Source organism: Nyctereutes procyonoides, unplaced genomic scaffold (assembly GCF_905146905.1).
Source record: "Nyctereutes procyonoides isolate TBG_1078 unplaced genomic scaffold, NYPRO_anot_genome, whole genome shotgun sequence".
Classification (NCBI taxonomy): Eukaryota; Metazoa; Chordata; class Mammalia; order Carnivora; family Canidae; genus Nyctereutes; species Nyctereutes procyonoides.
The window spans coordinates 21,310,638-21,331,060 of NW_026575043.1; the positions used below are offsets into that span (position 1 = coordinate 21,310,638).

Sequence of the window (20,423 nt, forward strand, 5' to 3'; positions counted from 1 at the left end):
AGAGCAAGCAGCAGAGACCCATGCCTGTGCGCCACTGTGTACCCCACTGTGTGCTGTCGACCACAATCACATCAGGGCTGCAAAGGCGAGCAAGACCAGGGGTAGGGCAGCCTTCACAGAGGATGTGCAGTTTTACAAAACCGAGCCAATGCTATTTTTGGATTTATTTTAGGATCAGACTGGAAAAGTGAGCTGCTTTTCAACTGAGGGTAGTAGGTTGGTGCCATGCCATACTGGGAACGTGCAGCTATCTTCCTCCCACTAGACTTTAACCTTATGTTCAGAGGGTGCTGCTTGTTAGGATTTAACACGGTGAAGAGAAGGACAAACATGTACCAACAAAAACAGAAGAAAATTCCTTTAAGGCAGTCAGAGTTCTAGCTCAGAATTACAGAATTCTAAACCTGACCACCATCTTTAGGACCAGAATCAACAATCTGGTTGCTCTCTGCAATTCAGCAATTTAAAGGCTATAGCACATCTCTTCAGATTATCTCTGGAAATCATGATTCAACATCTTTTTTTTTTTTTTTTCATAACCAACATCTTAAGTGCTCTCCCCATTTCCCCAGATAGTGACATGAGGGGTCATATATTTTTTTGGAAAGGGCAGGTTAGGGAGGTTTGGGGAGCACGCGTGTGTGTGTGCGTGAAGAACAGAAGAGGGGACACACTGCACGCCCAGTTCCAGGGAGTGTTCTCAAAGGCACCCTGCAGCCAGTGTAGACCTCAGCCCAGCCCCCAAGGTCCCCTAAGGTTTGTGGGATCTTTACATTGAGTGAGAATTGACTCATTCGAATGAATGAGTGCAGTGAGACTTTCTAAACGAGAGCCTGAAGCATTGTTAGAAAGATCACTCTGGGTTTTAATGATACAAAGAGAGCCAGACAACCTTTTAAATGGATTCTTGAAATAATGTAGACAATTTACATGAAGCTACTTCACTTGTGCCACCTCTTGAGGATTCTGGGTCAATGACATGATGGAAATACATTTTTTTTTTTGTTTTTGGAAATACATTTTCTATGCTCAGTCTGATGACTCTTGAAAAGGTCTCCATGATACAGAGCAGACGTTTTCAAAACACGTCCCCGGGTGCCCTGGAGTCGCCCTGCTTTCATCTGCCTCGTGTGGACAGGCGCCCGGTAGGAACTGCACCAGTGCTAACAACATCTGGAAACCATGAATGGGATGGCAGGGTAACATGAAAGAAATGACCACATATTGCAGTAAGAGAGTGACTTTACAGAGAAATGGTCAAAGGAATCAATCACCCCCCAGAGCAAGCGCTCCTTCTCACGTTGTACCTTGTACAGAAGAAAAAAAAATGCTTCTAAAATAGATACTGCAAAATCAAAGCCTGGAGAATTGTTTGAGGTTGATTCCCCACCCCCGCCCCTCAAGTTATTTTTATTTTTGCTTGGGATGATAGCTTCATTCGAAACCGGTGGCTGCTTCTGGGACACCTGAGCAAAGACCATCTTTCCTCTTTTAGAGGACACAGCGACCATTCTGACATGTGAGCTCCGAGATGTCAGAAATGAGCGTGCCCCGCCCCCGCCCCTCAAATTTGTTGTTTGAAAACGACAACAAACTTCATAGAAATGCTTTTCTGGGGGATCCCTGGGTGGCTCAGAGGTTTGGCGCCTGCCTTTGGCCAGGGCGTGATCCTAGAGTCCCGGGATCGAGTCCTGCATTGGGCTCCCGGCATGGAGCCTACTTCTCCCTCCTCTTGTGTCTCTGCCTCTCTCGTCTATAATAAATAAATAAACAAATAAATAAATAAATAAACAAATAAATAGAATCTTAAAAAAAAAGAGATGCTTTTCTGTTTAGCAGAAACTTGCAGAGCCGCAAAGGCTTGGCCACGTGGGCTGCATATGGAGCCACCCTGGGACCAGAGACAGGGAGGCAGGGGCTGCCTTCAGGCCCGGGGACGCTGCCCTTGGGGTGTGGCCTTCAAGGAGGCACCTCTGCTGCCTCCAGGGCGTGTAGAACATGCATTCAAGCAAAACGCATGCGAGTCCAAATGTGCTCAACGCAACACACTGGATTTAAATTTCAGCTTCCTGGGAAGTGAGTGAGAACCGAGCTATTGAGGCTGTGCCGGGAATGGCACGGAAGGAAAGAGGTTATATACTGGCCATCAGAGGAGTTGGAAAACACAACTTAACAAAAGCGAACTTCTCACCCATTCTTTGGAAGAACATTTACTACTTCACAGATGTCACCGAAAAAGTGAGAAAACCACCTCAGAACAACAGGAAACGAGGCCACTAATCGCCAGCTCCCTGCCGTGTTTCAGAGGACCTCTGCCCTCCTGTGACCGTCCGCACAGGCCTCAACGGGGAGAGGTCGCTGCTGCCAGCTTGGCCTCCGGGTCCCCGGGTCCGGTCCGCGGTGCAAGATGCCTGCCCCCTGCGGGAGGAGCCTCCCGGTCCTTCAGGGGCTAAGAGGGAGCCACTGGTTCCCACAGACTTCCAAAGCCTCATGTTATAAATGGAGTCACAGTAACTGTGTTTTTGTCACCAACGTGCTGAATGTTTGATTCCACTGCCCCTGGTTAGGCCTGCGGCCCCGGGACCGAACTCGCTGTAGCAGGAACCCGACCAGCCCATCCCCATCCGAGCCCCAGCTTCCCATTTCCCACTTCTTATGGAGGAGACTTGCCATGGGGACGTCCTTCGCCCCAAAGTTTTAAGGGATCCAAGCAACACGGCAGCAACAAATATACAGCTTTTTGTGTAAAGCCCATCTTATACATATAAAAATTAATTTAAATGCAAATGAGCTAGAGCGGAGGTTAAGTGAATCTGGTATAACTAATTATTGTCACACCCTGCCAGAGTACATGAAGAGAAATTCGCATTGACAAAAAAAATTCACTTTAAGAAGAACCAAGTGGGTTTCCGTAAAGTAGGATTTGGTCTTTTTGTCGGGGGTGAGGAGAGGGACAGTCTGGACAAGAAACGGGAGAGGGCACCTGTCTGATAAAACTCCTGCAGTGACCTAAAGGTCCCACAAATGTGGTCAGTCCATCCATCTTTCCTGGCTGTTTTCCAGTACCCACAATGGAAGCCTCAGCCACCGTCAAGGGCAATTCAACACGGGAAGAGTGGGCCAGGCTTGGGTGGAGACAGCGAGATTTAGGAGTGGAGCTCAGGGAAGCGTCTCCAGGGAGAAATGAGCCAGAATGCAGAAGGCACTGGCTGACAAATCCAGGTCCCTTTTTACGGCAGAGCTCCCCAAATCACAGCATCATGTGTAAAGTCAGTGTGAGCTTACAGAAAATCTACAAAGTCACCGCCTGAGGCGCAATACTTTGTATTTAAAAAATGAAAATTAAAAAAAAAATGAAAATTAGACCCACGTAGTTCATCCTAAAAGGACGGGATGGGTTAATAATCAGGAATACCTACAAGTTGTCTTAGAGGTACTGAGTCTGTCAAGTAATTGTGTGTATTGATCAAGAAGGTCAATTTGAAATTGAGTCATAAGATGGTCCAATCTAGGGCACCTCAGCGGTTTAGCGCCGCCTTCGGCCCAGGGCGTGATCCTGGAGTCCCGGGATCGAGTCCTGCATCGGGCTCCCTGCATGGAGCCTGCTTCTCCCTCTGCCTGTGTCTCTGCTTCTCTCTCTCGGTGTCTCTCATGAATAAATAAATAAAATCTTAAAAAAAAAAAAAAAAAAAAAAAAAAGATGGTCCAGTCTACTACACGTATGAAATTATGTAGGAGACCAGAGACAATATTTAGACAATACTTAATTAGACTGTAAAACTTCAAACTGTTTTTGAAAAAACAACTATCATATAATAATCTGAAAAGTGGTAATGTTTAAAAAGACGAAGGAACCTGTTGTATGCATGCATGCATCTGTATACAGTGACAAAATATACTAATTTTGAAAATTTTTAACAATTTTAACAAAGGCCAAGGCAATGCCTGGACACCCCTAGGTATGGGGTTCCAGGACTCCTCTGCCCCAGTCCACACCACCAAGACAGAACTTCCACTGATCTCGACGTGCACCTATAGGGATGGTTGGGGGGACCAGGAAGCCCTGTGCCCCCAGGGTCAGGGCACAGGATCTTAGCCACAAAGCGCCCAATAATCACCCAAAGCAGCTCAGCTTCAACTCCAAGTATCTGGGGATTTGGAGAAGATCTGACCAAGTTTACCTTGTATGTCTGTGTGTCTAAGTTCCCGTCTTCTTGAACCCCATGCAAGGCAAAAGCAAGCACATGGGAGGGTTCTCAGGGGTCACTCGGGGATATGACATTTTAGGGAGGTAGGTTAAGGCAGTACAGTGAGTGGTCTTCCTGGTTGGTGACTGGGTTTCCTTCGCTCCAAATAAAATTAATTTCTGAATAATTAGATATTTTAAATTATCCTTACAGTTTATTCCTCACCGTAAACTATGGAAAATGAATATGTCCCTAGATAGGCTCATGGCAGCGTCAGGTGATTCTAGGGAAGCTTTTTGCAATATTATGATATGGCAGTGAAAGATCCCCAAACAGGAGAAATGGAAATCTCTGAAGTCACACGGTTAAATGGAAAATGCAAGTTGCAAAAGAACACACAGTATAATTCCATTTATTTAACGGAACTAAAAATAAATCTATATTATCTGTAATACGTAAGGAATGCGTACTTGACAGTGTTTAGAAAAAGGCTGGAAAGACCTAAACGAATGGTGGGTCCCTGGGGGGGCGGGGAACACGTGAGAGAAAGGGAACTCTCACTTTTCACCCTACGGGGTCTAGTTTTATGGGTCGCTGGAGCTCGGGATGGACTTGCACAAGAAGGTGCTTGTGCTGAAACATGCTTTTCATGTGATGTTATGGCACCAGCGTGTCATGTAGCCCGGCCAGTGTCTTTCAGAGTCGAGCAAACGGTAAGTCATTATGGGAAAGACAATGCATCTTGCAGGGCTGAGGACAGAACCCGCTCACGGTACCGACAACGGGCGCTCTGGCTCTGTGCTGCTGTCCACGCTGACCGTTGGAACATTCCCTGAGCACGCGCTGGGCTCGAGCCAGCCTTGAAATCAGTGACTTGCTCAAGGCAAGCAGCACTTGATGCCAGGCCCACAGGAAAGACAGCTGATTCCATTAGTTTGGATCCCGTGTGTCTCAGTGGAGGGCGGGCTTGCTGGAGCCTGTTCTGGGGCGGGGTGGGGGGTGGGGGGGGTACGCGAAAGGCAAGACCCTCCCAGAGCCGTGAGGAGACACCGGGTCTGCATACCTGATAGCTTCTGCCATTTTAGTGCTTTCTCTTTTCCTGTCGTCTGTTAAACGCCGTATAAAATAAATAAAGTCGAGCCCGCAGCAGAAGACGCTGCCCACCGCGCTGAGCAGCACGAGCTTGCTGTCGTCGGCGGCGGCCGTGCTCAGGGCGCTCTGGACTTCTTTCATTACCTGGAAGTCACCAGAAGTTAAAGTGGCAAAGGGTATTCTCGAGACAGAATCCTAAGAGCGCTGTGCGAGCGGCCAGCCTGGCCCCAGAGGAAGCCTCTTTCCTGTAGCCAGCCTGGGAACGCTGGGGGCGGAGTGCGACAGGGACAGGTGAGGCCAAGTCACCTCCGCTTCCTGTCGCGGGGACTCTGGCAGACCAGGCAAGGGACACAGGACTTCCACTTGGCATTTCTACAGTTTGGACAGCAGGTGGCACATTCAACCAGTTGAAAGAAACTAGGGTTCCCTGCTTTTTTGTCCCTTTTTTTTTTTTTAAACACCCACCTGCCAGAGCTGGGACGGAAACCCCAGCAGTTTGGTGCAGAAGCACAGTAAGTGCGAGCACAGCAGCAGGGGTCGTTCTAGAAGGGCACAAGCCACTGAAAAGAGGGCACGATCCCTCTGAAGCATTTACAAATACCCAGTGAAGGGACGAAGGGACAAGGGACTCTGCAGTCTAAACGTGTACTGGACACCAGCCCCGAGTGGGTTGGCCACGGGGCCCGGCCAGACCTACGAACTCTTGGTTTTCTCATCTGGAAAGCACTTGGCCTGGGCGCATCCGGGGGAATCAGCCACCCGCGGCGTGCAGGGCTGTAAGGACGCCCGGCGCGGGCTCCGACACTTCCCCGGACACACCTGAGGGTTTGTTTCTCAACGTGTGCAAGCACCCGCTCCCCAGACCCTGAGAGCCGACCTCGCCAGGTGCTCCCCGCGAGGAGCACGAAGGCCCTGCAGTGGGGAGCGGCGACACCGGTCCCTCTGCGAGTGGGGCAGGCCAAGGGCGCAGAGAGCACCGGTTCGAGGCAGGCCCCGGGTACGGGCGTGCGGGGAAACGCGAAGCACGAATTGGCCAAGGAATGTGTCTCACCTCTGGGTTTAGGGAATTATTCTCTGATGATTTTGTTGACAACAAGATGTGGGTGAAGCCATCCTGCTTCCTGACGACAATATCTCTGTATCTGTAGGCACTTTCCGTTTGCCTCACGCTGAAACGCAACCGCTTGTCAAAAGGCTGGTCTCTCCTGTCGTCAATAAATTTCCTTTTCCCGGCTGTCACTCCTGTAACAGACGTCTGTATGTTGGTCGTCCCGTTGGCTGTTAACGCGTCCATGAACGGAGACGAACCTGCCGAGAGTGTGAAATCACAGGGTCTGTGGTGTGTGGCGGCCTAGTCGCCCCCGCCCCAGGGCCGCCAAAGGTCTGCTGTTAAGGGCATTTGTTTTCCTTCCAGGTCTCACAAGGAAATCACCCTGTCTTGCTTATCTCTCCTAAATAAATAAAGATGGATTGCTGAAAAGCTACAAAATTTGAGACTCTTAAAGGATGGGACCGAGAGAATGGGCCTCAGGAAGGGTGCCTATTCCGGGCTCGAGAAGTGGAACGCAAAAGGGAAATTGCTTCAAAACATATCATTATTGGAGCCAAAGCTACCTGCCATTCAGCTGAAATTTCTTTTTCTGAATGCAGATCGTGAGCCCCAGCTGCGGGCCCCAGCCTCTCGGGAGGGCTCCCTCGCCCCTGGGATGTGATGCTCTCTTACAAACAGCCTTCTAACTAGCACTTCAAGACAATTCTCTTTCCTGCCACCTAAAGTGTTGTGCTACTTCTCCCTCCTGAGTCAGCGCCTCAACATCACCGTGGCTGCTGCGTCTTCAACACGCGGTCTTCTGAACGGAGTGTTTCTTAGAATAGAGGCCAGAGTTTCATTTAATGCTTTTGCAGAGTTTATCAGGTTACATCCGGGGAAGAATTCAAGTATTTTCTTTTAAAGATGTTATTTACTTGACGGGGAGGGAGGGGGGGAGGGGGAGGGAGGGAGGGGGGGAGAGAGAGAGAGAGAGAGAGAGAGAGAGAACGAGAACACGCACAAGCAGGGGAAGGGGCAGAGGGAGAAGCAGACTTCCCGCCTGAGCCCAGAGCCCCACCTGGGACTTGATCCCAGGACCCCAGGTTCACGACCTGAGCCAAAGGCAGACGCCCAACTGACTTGAGCCCCCAGGCGCCCAAGAATTGAAATATTAATAAAGAACTATAATCATCCTATTCATATGAATTGTCGGAGTATTATTATCACATCTGATAATATATAGAGCCTTGGGTGAAAGAAGAAAGGGAAAGAAATGTAAGAAAATTGGATCAAGCTTAACTCATAAAATTAGCAAGGGTAGAAGTTCTGTGGGGGGAAGAACACGAATTATAGGTCAGAAATATTTCCTCCACAGTGAAAGAAAATAAGCCAAAGCCACCAGAAAAGACTCAGGAATGGCCATCTAGAGAAGTCAAATAATCTCCGTGGTCAAACAAAACGACTTTCACATTTAATTGGTAGAAAAACTTCAGAGGTTTTTTAAAAAACAAATTCAGTCTTTTGGAACTTTGGAAGAGGTTAAAATACATGCATAAGGTTCAAGAACCTACAGATGTAAGAAGGTGTGTGGTACGAGGCCCCCCAGTACCCCTGCCCTCCCCCTGCCCAGGACCCGCACCCTCCAGGTAGCCACTCAGTCTGGTTTCCCGCTATCCTTCCACAGTGTCTGGATGTATCCACAAGCAAGTAAGAATATAAGTATTTCCACCCACCTTTAAAGAAAACACAAGTGGTAGTTTAGCAGACATAGTATTTTGTCTTCTCTCGCTTTTATCACTTGACAGTATCTTAGAACTTGTCTTAGCAGGTCAGCTCTCGGTCTTTTCTAAGGCTGCATTATCAGTCCACTGAATGGAGGCTCCGTGATCCACTTTACTGACCCACACTGCAATAAACACTAACATTACCTTGGCCTCCGTCATTCCAATGCTGGGACTGCCAACTGAAAGAGCACTTGATAAGCTGCTGTTGCCAGTAACACAGAGTGTCCTGAATCCTGAGGAAGCTAGTAAGGGCCCTCTTTCTTAACTTTCAACCTCTCCTTCATCAGAACCTCCCCCACGGTGTTCCCTCTGCCCACCATCCTCAACACACTCCACTGCAGCTAGAGGCAACGTGACCAGATAACTTCTTGAGTAACAGGCAAATGGATCACAGATGACCCTGAAACCACTGAGCCTGGGTGCCCAGCAGATGGGGCACCCACAGGGGAGTCTGACGTAGGCTGCGGGAGGGCGAGAAGGGAGAAACGTGATTTTATCCACAGCTATTACTCAAGTGCAGATGCTCCAGAGCCCAGAAATGGGGGTGAGAGAAATCAGGGTAGAGATGAGTAGAGCTGGTGCCCAGAAGTGATGGTTGAATTGAGAAGCAGGAGCTCCAGAGGAAGAGTGAGGAGTGAGGAGCAAGCCTGCTGGAACCACATGCAGGGCCAGGAGGCAGTGGGGAGGCAGGAAGGCAGTAAGAGGCTCCCCTCGAAGGAGAAAGAAGAGGCAATGGGAGGGGAGATGAGCAGCCATTAATAAACTCGGGCAAGCAGTGTCACTGGAGTGCTAAGGGAAAAAAGCCAGACTGCAGGAGACAATGAAAGACAGAAGTTGTTAAATAAAAAACCATTCATGTTCACATCAAGAATCTATTAATATGCTGTTTTAAGAAACACAGAGCTACAACTGCCAGGTAAGAGGATGCTGGGCTGGAGAAGGCAGCTGACAACAGTGACTCCCCTGCCCTAAAAGAGACCACATGAGGAGCCATCCTGTGCAGACAGGCAAGCCTGGAGGCCTCCCAACTCCGAGGTGAAAGGTGATGTGACAAAAGCAAAACGAGTGGAGACGGGCTGGAGGCTCCGGCGGGCCCAGGAGGAGGGGGTTCTTGCAGACTACACAGGCCAGTGTGCTAACAAGAACAGGTGGAGAGCTGTCTGGATCCTTAAGAGTTACTAACTGCAAACTGAATTAATTGGTGCTGTATGAGAACACAGGGAGAACAACCCAGCAACCCGACCCAGCAACCCGGGGGATGGTCTGCTGAGGGTTGGATAGCTGCCTTCTGCCAAAACAAAGCCTGCTGACTTCAGAGCAGGCCCCTTTCCCCTCCCCGAACTGCTCTTGCTTCTCCCCTATTTAAAAGGCGTGCATTCCTTAACTCTACAGGCAGATTTCCTGGTGGCTTCTTTCCCCAGAAGCGGGATTTCTGGCTATGGGGTCCTTGTAGCCTTTTTATGTGAACTTCACAAAAAGCCCATTTTCTCTTCTTTGAGGCAACAGGTCCTATGGAGCTATCCGTGGTTCTGCAAATGTGGATATGGATTCATGCTGGCTCATGCTGACCAGGATTGTTGAACTTGGCCTTCATCTCCCTGTTAAAACTGCACTGGCTCCCTGGTGCCATTTCAGTCCCTGCTGATTTCAGACCCTGGGATCTCACCAGGGCCTCAACTACTACACCCACCCCAGTAAGGACTCCTGGGACCCTCCGTTATCTACCTATGGGGCCACGTGACATCTAACTATGTGCCCTATGTGGGTAGAGAAGTGTCACAGCAGGACTGAGTATCAGAATCAGACTGCCAGCAGGAGCCGGGTCCTGATGTCCCCCACCACCCCCTGCCATCGTTTGTGCCCCTGAGCCCCTCACTCACGACAACCTAGGTATGGAGGTCTCTCACCATTCTGGGTTTGTGCTCACCTCAAGGCCTTTACACTTGGCTCCTCCTTCTGCCTAGAATGTTCTTGCCTTACAGCCTCAAATGGCTGGTTCCTTCTGCTCATCTGGAAGGCAGCTCGAGCATCCCATCTGCAGACAAGCCTCTGAGGAGCACCCCCTAACATGGGCCCTCCCATCACCACTCATGTTGCCCTTGTATGTTTTCCTCACAGCTCCTTCACCAAAGGTATTTCTCTTCCTCATTTGATTTTTTTATTTGTAGCATCTATGTCGTTGCTGTACTCCACTGAGCTCCGTGACAGCAGCATCCCTGCCTGTCTCATTTACTAATGTATCCTCAGGGCTTGGAACACTCAATATCACTGAAGGAAGGAATGGAAGGGCCCTTCAAGTCCCATCAGCCCAGCTCCCTCCACGGAGGGATGAGAAGGTAAGTGGCCTGCCCGACGTCACACAGCTGATCACCTGCTCTCAATCTGGGGACAGCAAGCAGTATGCTTCAGTGCAGAATCAACTGCTAATGACCAATCTAAAAGGTAAACACTGAGATTCGGGAAAAAATATCCTCCACATGTAAACTGTGTGAAAATGTACTGTGACTCCCTAAACCAACAGCTCTCATGAAAAAATGGAACAAACGTTCTCAGCAAGCTGACAGTTTCTTAAGGATTTGGATTCAGAGACTACTAAATGCCTTCCTAGGATTTACTGGCAGAAAAACCAGTGAGGACAAACCCATTTTAGAGCCTCTCCTAATAAATGTCTTTTTTTTTTTCCAACATGCTCGAGAACAAAAAGGATGCCCTCAAACATGTGTTTATTAACCTGTTAGAAATCACTGCTTCAAAAAGCATGTCTCTCGAAAAATGAAATGTGCCTTCTGCTTCTAAACATTGAGAGAAACAGCTGCATTTCCTTACTTGCCCGCGTAAGTGGAAAACTGAAAGGTAAAAAAAAAAAAAAAAAAAATCCACCAAACAACTATTTCAGATGCTGGACCATAGGCAGGGCAGGACCACGTTCTGAGCATGAAGGGGACCAAGCCTGGCAAGCTCAACAACATAGCAGGCTTTCTGCCTGGAGGCCACGTCCACACAGCGGGTGCAGGGAAGGGACACTGCATGCTGCCCAGCAGAAGTCCTAAAATCAGGAGGAGCCCAGGAGGCTATCATCCGTGGGGTGGGGTGCTGAAAAGGAGGGAGCCACACAGAAAGTTCCAGAATGGCCTCGGGACCCTCCTGAGTCTTCCTTGAACTGTGAGGTGAAATTCCACAAGGGTTGCCAGACAACAACTTTTGAGGAAAAAATGACCTATAAACCATGTAATTGCCAGAGTGTACATGGGGCTGGCAGTCGTCCCCAGCCAGAGTGGAAAGACTTCACTGAATACACTGGACACGGGGTCGAGACCCCGGAACAGGCACCTCTGGCTCTAGAACAAGGGATACTCTAGAACTGCACTGACCACGCTTAAAAATACAAGCCTTGAAAAGGTCAAACTGATTTGCAAGTAACAAGTGGATGTCAGAACAAACCTAACACTTTTAAAAGCATAAAATAAAACCAGTGCCCCAAAATGTAAAAGTCCCAACATTTAGCAGCCCACAAACTACAGACATGCAAAGTAGAAAGTAGAAAACTCGGACCTATGATCAAGATGAACTCATTTAACAGAAAGAGATCTAAAAATAAGAGGTGATGGAATAATAGAAAAGGACATTTCCAAAATTGTTCTCAATCACCTCAGTGATAAAGCCCCTCAGTGTGCTCAAGAATTTAGGAGACAGCATGAATATATGAATTTTATTGGATATGTGTAACAGATTAGACACTGCACAAGAAAAGATCAGAGAACTTGAGACCTACCAACAGATTCTACCCAAAATGAAGCACAGAAAGAAGAAAAGCCAAAGACTAGAGCCCGAGAGCCCTGAGGGAGAACATCAAACATCCAGCATATGCATAACTTGAGCCCAAGATGTGGTGTGTGCATGTGTGTAAAACACATTTGCAGAAATAAATGGCTCAAAGTTTTCCGTATCTGATGAAAACCAGAAGCTCACCGACCCTAGAAGCTTAACAAATACCAATCAGGATAAACATAAAGGAAACAAAAGTAAGGCACATCATAATCACTCTGCAGAAGCTAGTGATAAATAGAAAATCTTCAAAGCACAGAGACGGAGACAGAAAGACCCAACAGATAGAACAACATAACAGCAAGTGCATGTTCATCTTTGAAAGCAGAGAACACCGCGGAGAAGGCACGGGGCACGGCATCTTTAAAGTGTGGGGGGTACAAAATACGCGAACTGCATACCTGTGGCCTATCCGTCCTGCACAAAGACAGATAAAAACTTTTCCAGGCAAAAGCTGAGGAAATTGGTAGCCAGCGGACCTGCTCTACAGAAAGTGCTAAAGGAAGCTCTTCGGGCAAAATGAGAGCACACAGAAGAGTGTGGAGCCCCAGAAGTGTGAACACGTGGGGGAAAGTGGCCCTGCACAGACTGCACCTCACGTTCCACTGATTACAGGCAGGAGGCAGTCACTGGCCTCCTCACAAAAACGTGTCCCCTGCTTTCACACCAACCTAACCAGAATGAGTAAAAACCATTTTGTGGACACTCCATAAATACCTTACAGTAGCTCTGAGGAATTGACAACTTTCTGGAAAAATATGCATTCTCAAGACCGATGTCTGGCACGATGGAAACAAAGAATAACCAAGGGAAGATAGAAGTAAGTTGAAGAACTGCCTCTGAAAAGTGCTGCAGGGCTGGGCACGGAAGAAAAGGCTCTGAGGCTCCGAGGAAAGCAGGAAATCTGCCAGATTCATTTTGTGGAGAAGGTAATTTAACTCTGATGTCAGGACTTGACACTGATGACACAAAACCAAACCACATGCCAATTTTACTTATGACTTGTGACACCACAGTTGTATTTTACTAACACCAAATATCATAGAGAGATCTGTCTTCTTGATTTTAATTCTAGCAGACTTCCAACTGCAACCTCAGTGGCTAAGATTTGGCTGGAAGACAAGCTAAAAATTTTTTTGAAGAGAATGATGAGCGAAATGCGCCCTGATAATTACGTATTTATAGCTCTTGAGGACATGGGGCTAGTGTAGGAGAAGATGACTAGAATTAACCTAGGACTAGTTCCTATGATGACAATCTATGGCATTACAGACGAAAAGAAGTCGGTAAGGATCATTCAGTAAGTGGTAATGAAAAACAAAGTAATTAATTTTCTTAAAACCGTCTGTTTATGTCTTTATTCAAAATAAAACACAGACACACATGAGAGATGAGTACAGAAAATTCATTTGATGGAATGAAAACACCAAAACATGAAAAACTGATCTCACAAACAAAAAATGAAACGATCCTTTCTACCTACAGATTAGGAAACCTTTTTAAAAAGGACAATTAAATCAGGGCTGGTGAAGAGCACACACGCATAAACGGATTCACTTTTAGCAATTTTGTAAGGTGTATCCACCAACCTCTGCCCTTGTGATTCCACTTTTAGAATTCTAACAAAAGAATCTTTTTTGTTTCTTTCTCTTTTCTTTCTTTCTTTAGATGAGGACATGTTTTCACATATAAAAGGTATTCAAATAACTTTATTTTTAAAATGGAAAAACTGTAAAGAGGCCTAACCTTAATAGTAAGGAAATGGTTAAATGACCAACGAGATACATCTTGACACATAGGAAGCAGCCATTATTGGGATGTTCACACTGTTAACACCCAGGTCTAAGTGTGTCACAACGGCTACCATTTATTACATGATATGTTACATATGCCAAGCTTTTAACGTAAATCTAATTTAAAACTACTGGGGACGTCTGAAAGTGGGGCTGTGTCTGCAGATCTCCCAAGCTTGTATTCTTTTACTTTGTTACTCCCAAAATTATACGGTACAGAAATGAAAATGAAAGATCTCAAAAGTAGTATATACAGTGTAATCAACAATGCATATGTATGAGTTTATTGGAAATGGAAATACATAAAAATGTTATTAATGGCTCTCTCTTGGTGACGGAGTTATGGGTGATTTTTAAAAATATTCTTGGTACTTTGTAAACTTCTACACTATACTACCAATGTCAGGGTAAAAACCACTTGGAAACAGACTATAGCAGCCAAAAACCAGACAAAAATTCCTGGGGTACTATTTTTAAATAGGTAAAGATTTATTGGTATTTTTCTAAGTGTATTTTAGCATAGGGTTGTTTAATCAAAAGCTGGTAAATTAGTATGTTGTCAAGGCAGTATGGGTCTGAGCCGTAAGAAAAGTTCAAAACCAGCTGTTACTTTCTTTAGTCTAAAGTTACAGAGCAAACACTACAGTGTTGATAGAATTATTAACCATCCTTTATAAAGTTTAACATTTCAAAACATCCTCCACACCAACCAACCCTAATCCTATTTAACCATAGAGAGCTTACTGCTTTATTGAGATTATATAATCTGCAAACTGAATTTATTAGCAGAGAACTTTCTGAATGAATGTGGAAGTAAAAGGGAGGCTTTAAACACAGTATCCCTTTTTTCCATAACATGTTAAATGATTGAACCCTTTATACATAATAAAAAAGTCTCTCTCTGCTCCAATTCCTTCAAAAACAGGTCCCTGTGTGTAGGGATCCCTGGGTCTAAGGCTATATATGCTTATTCTGAGCTGTCTTCATACAAGACAATTATATATGGTCAGTGCTGCTAGAGGGTTTTGCTCCAACACGACTGATACACAAGTAACAATTTTGAGCATGCTGCAAATTTCATGTTCTCTTTATACCTAATTTTGTCTGGAGAGAGTTGGTGAACGCGCAACCACAACTCAGGTGACTCTAGTTGGGCAGAAAAACACAAAACACACACTGCCACCAGCCACCCCGGGTTTCAGATGCTCGTTCCACAGCCTCACAAGCTATAACCCTTCCCACGCCCACTTCCACCAGCAAACTGCATGCCTCTTTCATGATAAAGAACCACATTTATTGTAGTATTTGTTTTTCTTAAACATTTAATATGCCAAACTGTAGTATCGTTATTAGGGACCTTCCTTACTTTTAAATATGCCAATGACATGGCTTTTGAGTGCCGGGCTCCTATCCGTTTCCCACCTAAGCCCATGGTTTTTAGTGCATGATTTTGCATAGTGCGGTAATTTTCAGGAGTGCATACGTCACATTATAGCAGAACTGGCTGTAAGTTTTCTTTCCATTGCTCAGTATCAAAGTCATTCTTTTTGCCTGAGTCAAGAAAGAATTTATTCACAGCCACGTTTTAGACCTGGCCTTAAAAATAAAACCATCTAACTAATGATTTGCTTCAAGAGGCCGTACATAAACCAACAAGCAACTGCTCAATGGGGAATTAGGATGGAAATGCGTACAATCAAACTCCAGATTCAGAGAGCTCTTCGGTATTCATCAGCCCAATCCTTCCCGGAGAAACTCCCTATGTCAAGCGGGGGCTCCACCCAAATGCCACCACACAGTGCCTGGATGCTGCAGTCCCCACCCCAATGGAGTGGGCTTCCATGGCAAAGGGCCCCTATGCTTCTGGAGCCGAAGGAAGATTCTCCTAACAACTGGAGAGAGCAGAGTGCTGTGTGTGTGTGTGTGTGTGTGTGTGTGTTCCAAAGTCCTTAAGTGGGCCTTGCTTTCTCTGTGGATCAGTCCTTTGTTCTCCACAGCAGGTTGCCCCCAAATCTCTCTTTCTACCCACAAATCTGACTTTAGAGCTTCATGATCACTTTCAAGCTAATTATATCCCTTTTTGTTTCAAAGGGCAACACCTACCACCACAATCCTCCCCAAGAGACCTGTGTTTAAGGGCAATGGTACCTCAAATGCAATCCCCGCCACCCTTGATGTGCAGAGGAGCTTCTCCTCTTCCCTTCAGACCACATCACTGGCCACAACAGTCAGGGGAAACACAGAGGCCCCACCTAGACTTTCCCTGGTAGGTCCCTCAGGATTAGCCCACAGGGCAGGTCCCCCCACAGCTGGTAAGATGTGCCTGATGACCACCTACAGCTCAGGATTTGGGATTCAGACATCCAGTGCAAGCTCACTTTTATATCACCACTGAGGCCCCTGAGTGCTGTGCTTGGGGGTGCTTTATTTTTGTACATTGTATTAGGACAAACCCTAATTCAGAAATGTAAATTACTTAAGACATGTAATCAAATTGAGATATAAGAATTACTATCATTAAGAGTAAGTCTGCGGGCACCTGGGTGGCTCAGTCAGTTAAGTGTCCAACTCTACGATCATGGGGTGATGGGATCAGCCTGAGATTGGGCTCTGCACTCAGCATGGAATCTGCTTTACCCTCTCCCTCTGCTCCCCACTCCCCTCATGCTCTCTCAAATAAGTAAATAAAATCTTAAAAAAAAAAAAGAATATATCTGTCCAGTTTCTGCTGTATAAATACATCTCCCCTGTCCTGTCCATTCCCAACGCTCGGCTATGCTGTGGATGCATTGGACATCTCTGCCTCCCTGGCCCGGACCACGTATTCTAGTCATTAGGTCCTGTGGCTCCAGCCTCTGGACCAAGATGGTACAATGGCACAGCAAATAAGAGGGAAGGCCAGACTATCCTCAGTGACTAGTGCACACTTTCCATAAATGTGCTGGAAACCACAGCAATGCTCTGTGCAGGCCAGGTGAACCTGCCAGAGTCAGTCTATGATCTTAAAGCCTGAGGCAGGTGCCTTCCTATTCCAGCTGTTGCAGCAATTGTTATCCACTCTGGGTCTAGATTAGAAGGTCCCTTTCTTCTAAGCATTTCAGTGTGGCTACCCTGCACCTAGACTCATCATCAGCTCTGGGGTTCTTTGGGGGTGGACAGGCAAGTGAGTGCTGTGTCACCTTCCCCTGCTTACACAACAGTGCTTTGCAAGCTCTGGGACACAAAATCCCTTTCGGGGATACCAATCAGTATTCCTTTATTTAGAGAAGACTAGGAGAAACCAGAGATGGTGGCCAGCAGGACCCGGGGCCAGCAGATTAAATGTGTGTCTTACTGCGGAGGAGTCTTACTGTGTGCCGCTGGAGGAGTTTGAGAAGGCTGCTTAGACTGCCAAGCAGCTGTGCATGCAACACCCATCCAGAGAGAAAAGCTGAGTAGTGTTTCTGGACACAGCCTTCCCAGGGGTCTTCCTGACGCACCAACCTGGTGTCAGTGTCACTTGAATCCTCTGGCACTTGTTGCACTGGGCTGTAAGGAGCCGACTCCCCTGAGGATACTTCTGTGCCTGGACCTCAGTATCCGATAAATGAATTAATCTGAGATCCAAATCCCACCCCTCTGATCTCATGCCTTCTTTAAGGTCTTCCCTTCCCTGGCCTGCTGCCACTCTGCACGGCAAACACTGGGTCACTGTCCTGACTATGGCTAGAGACCTGCGGGGTCACAGGCCTCTCTCTGGGTGTCACGTCTTCCCTCCCTTGGAAATGGGAAGAGGGGACAGATGATTTAGGACCCTGCACACTCCATCCAGTTTGTTAACCCCTTCTTAGCTCTGCCTCTGCACTGTTCTCTTGATTCGCCTGATTTTCATAGTGACTATTCTATACTGTGACCACTCCATTAGCCTCACTGCTCCTCTGGCTTCTACTATGCTACTGCACAGTAGCCACGACAACTCTTATTGCCACGATAACAACTTTCTTCAAACCTTTTTTACTCAAGTGTTTTCCTTATAACCAAAAAATTCAAACTTAAACCAAAACTGATCAGATGAATAATTCAGGTTTTCCATAAGTTCGGTCTCTTTTGCATCTCTGACATTATCTCTTAAGAATTAATCAGGCACTTTGCTCCAGGGTCCAGGCACAACCATATGCATCCAAGATGTTTAATATGAGCTGCAACCATGCTAGCTGGTTGAGTGGGTTCCTAAACTCTGTACCAAGTGGCTACTGGCACAGTATTAGCACTCAGAGAAACATACTCCAAACAACTCGTTCTCTAAAGAGCAAAAGAATAATTAAGAATGGAGCCTGCATAAAAGCCATTTTAGTCCATGAAGCATACAAATTATTTCCTTGAAACTACTAAATAACTCATGAATGCTAGGAATATACTCAAAACAGACAAATGGAAAACTGTGAGATGAGTTAGTTAAAAAAAAACCAGAGTACACAGAATTAGGAAGCATTTTGAAAATCAACAGAAAATAGAACATAAGCTGTGGTTTCTTCAATTAAAATCACCCTGTGTAATTATTAACTTTCAGAAAGAACCAATCTAAAAATATTAGGTATGGAAAAGCAATGAGAAGACTTAAAGAGAAAAATATTGAGATAAAAAGTAGCAATCGAGACTAAGTGATCTTATTATTATTTTTTAAAGATTGTATTTATTTGAGAGGGTGGGACGAGGAAGAAGCAGACTCCTGTTGAGGAGGGAGTCTGACGCAGGGCTTGATCCCAGGACTCCAGCTGAATCAGGCAGATGTTTAACTGAGCCACCCAGGCACCACAAGGCTATGGAACTTTAAGTAAACTTTAGTTAGGGGATCCCTGGGTGGCTCAGTGGTTTGGCGCCTACCTTCGGCCCAGGGCCTGATCCTGGAGATCCGGGATCGAGTCCCATGTCGGGCTCCCTGCATGGAGCCTGCTTCTCCCTCTGCCTGTGTCTCTGCCTCTCTCTGTGTGTCTCTCATGAATAAAGAAATAAAAGTTGGAAAAGAATTGGTTGAAATCAGCCTTTTAAGGGTTATACCAAGTTAAAAATAAGTTAAAAAGAAAATGGATTGAATGCTGGAGGCAACAGAGGAGGAAGGCAGGGGGTCAGCTCACCGACCTGCCTGTAACACCTAAACATCCAGCCTAGGAAAAAAGGACCGTGAAAGACCTTCCAGGGGCCAGAAATGTATTCTTAGCCAGTTGGGGGGGGAGGGGGGAAGACCTCAGAGGCTGGAATAAGTCCCAACACATGTCCAGTCAACTGCTTACTCAGTTCTAAGGGCTCCCAACTAGAGCGGCCTCGTTACTTCTGGCTCGGGTCGAGAGGAAGGGTGGGTGGAAGGGATGGCTTCCTGCCAACGGGGGGAAAAGCTCGTGGAGTCCAGTCCTGTGGACGCGGTCACCACCGGGCCTGCCCGTCCTGCGGGGAGGACGCGAGGAAGGGGCCCCGGGCAAATGCGTCCTCCCTGCGCGACCACCTGGCATCTGACCACTGGCGTGGCGTCCTCCTGCAGCCTTCGGGCTGGAGCACGTCCTCTGCGGGCTCTGCCGACCGCAGGGCTGCCGGGGCCGGGTGGGGACGCGCCGTGCCAGTGTGGCGATCAGAACAAACAACTGACCCAGAATTAGGTGAAGAGCCTGGCTTCGCCACTTGACTTTCACGGCCCCGGCTCTTACCCCAAGTACCGGCCGGAGCTGCCGAGGGGCAGGCGGCAGCTGTGCCAAGAGCGGCTCTGCCCGCGGCACCCCGACTGCTCACACGGCGACCCAGGACCCCGGACGCAGTTCTGTCTCCACAGGACATCGGTGGGCTTTGTGCTTCAGAAAATTACAGTCCAGGGCCATCACGTCGGCCTGGTCCCAGAGCTCATCTAGTCTGTCCCCTGCCACGTGGACTCCGGGGCTCACGCAGACAGAAACACAGGCCCCGGACGGGCCTACCCCGCAGGTCGCACCCACACACCTTCCACCCGCACCACTGCCCACCACAGCACGGGACGAGCTCTTCTTAGACCTCAACTGCACGTTACCACCTCAAACTTCTTTGCTTTTGTGTATCTCTCTAGATCTTTTGCAAAAGGCTTAAATAAAATATTAGCAAACAGAATTTAGAATATGCTTCTTTTTTTTATCGTGGACATATTATAAATTTACCATTTTAACCGTTTTTAAGAGCATGAAGTATATTCACACTGTGCAACCATCACTACTACTGCTCTCAGAACTCTTTGCATCTTCCCAAACCAAAACTCTGAACTCATTACACAAGAACTCGCCGTTCCCCAACACCATCATTCTACTTTTTGTGTCAATGAATTGGACCATCCTAGATACCTCACATACACAAAATCGTACGAATCTGTCCTTTCTGCCTGACTTATTTCAGTGAGAATAATGTCTTCAAGGCTCACCCATGTTGTAGCCTGTACCCATGTGGGAGCCTGCGTTAGAATATCATTTCTAAGGCTGAATAACATTCCATTGTGCTAAGCCACATTTTGTTTATCCATTCATCCATCAGTGGATATTTCTGAGTTGTTTCCAACCTTTTGGCTACTGTGAATGCCACTATGAACATAAACGTACAAATATTTGAGTCCCTGCTTTCAATTCTTTGGATACTCCAGCTAGAGGTGGAATTGATAATTCTATGGATTATATAGAAAAGAAACATCTGTTATCTGTTTATATACAAATGGATCATCTGATAA

The 20,423-nt window shown here is 46.9% G+C and overlaps 1 protein-coding gene across 2 annotated transcripts in view; it reads right to left on the reverse strand.

Moving 5' to 3' along the window:
- CDYL (chromodomain Y like) overlaps nucleotides 1–20,423 on the reverse strand; it is a 174,962-nt gene that overhangs the window by 11,814 nt on the left and 142,725 nt on the right. For both annotated transcript variants that reach the window (XM_055322931.1, XM_055322930.1), the window contains exons 3-4: nucleotides 6,331–6,587; nucleotides 5,251–5,423 (exon numbers count right to left, since the gene is read on the reverse strand). In XM_055322931.1, the coding sequence (XP_055178906.1) occupies nucleotides 5,251–5,423; nucleotides 6,331–6,587 (430 nt within the window). The remainder of the gene's footprint in view (nucleotides 1–5,250; nucleotides 5,424–6,330; nucleotides 6,588–20,423) is intronic.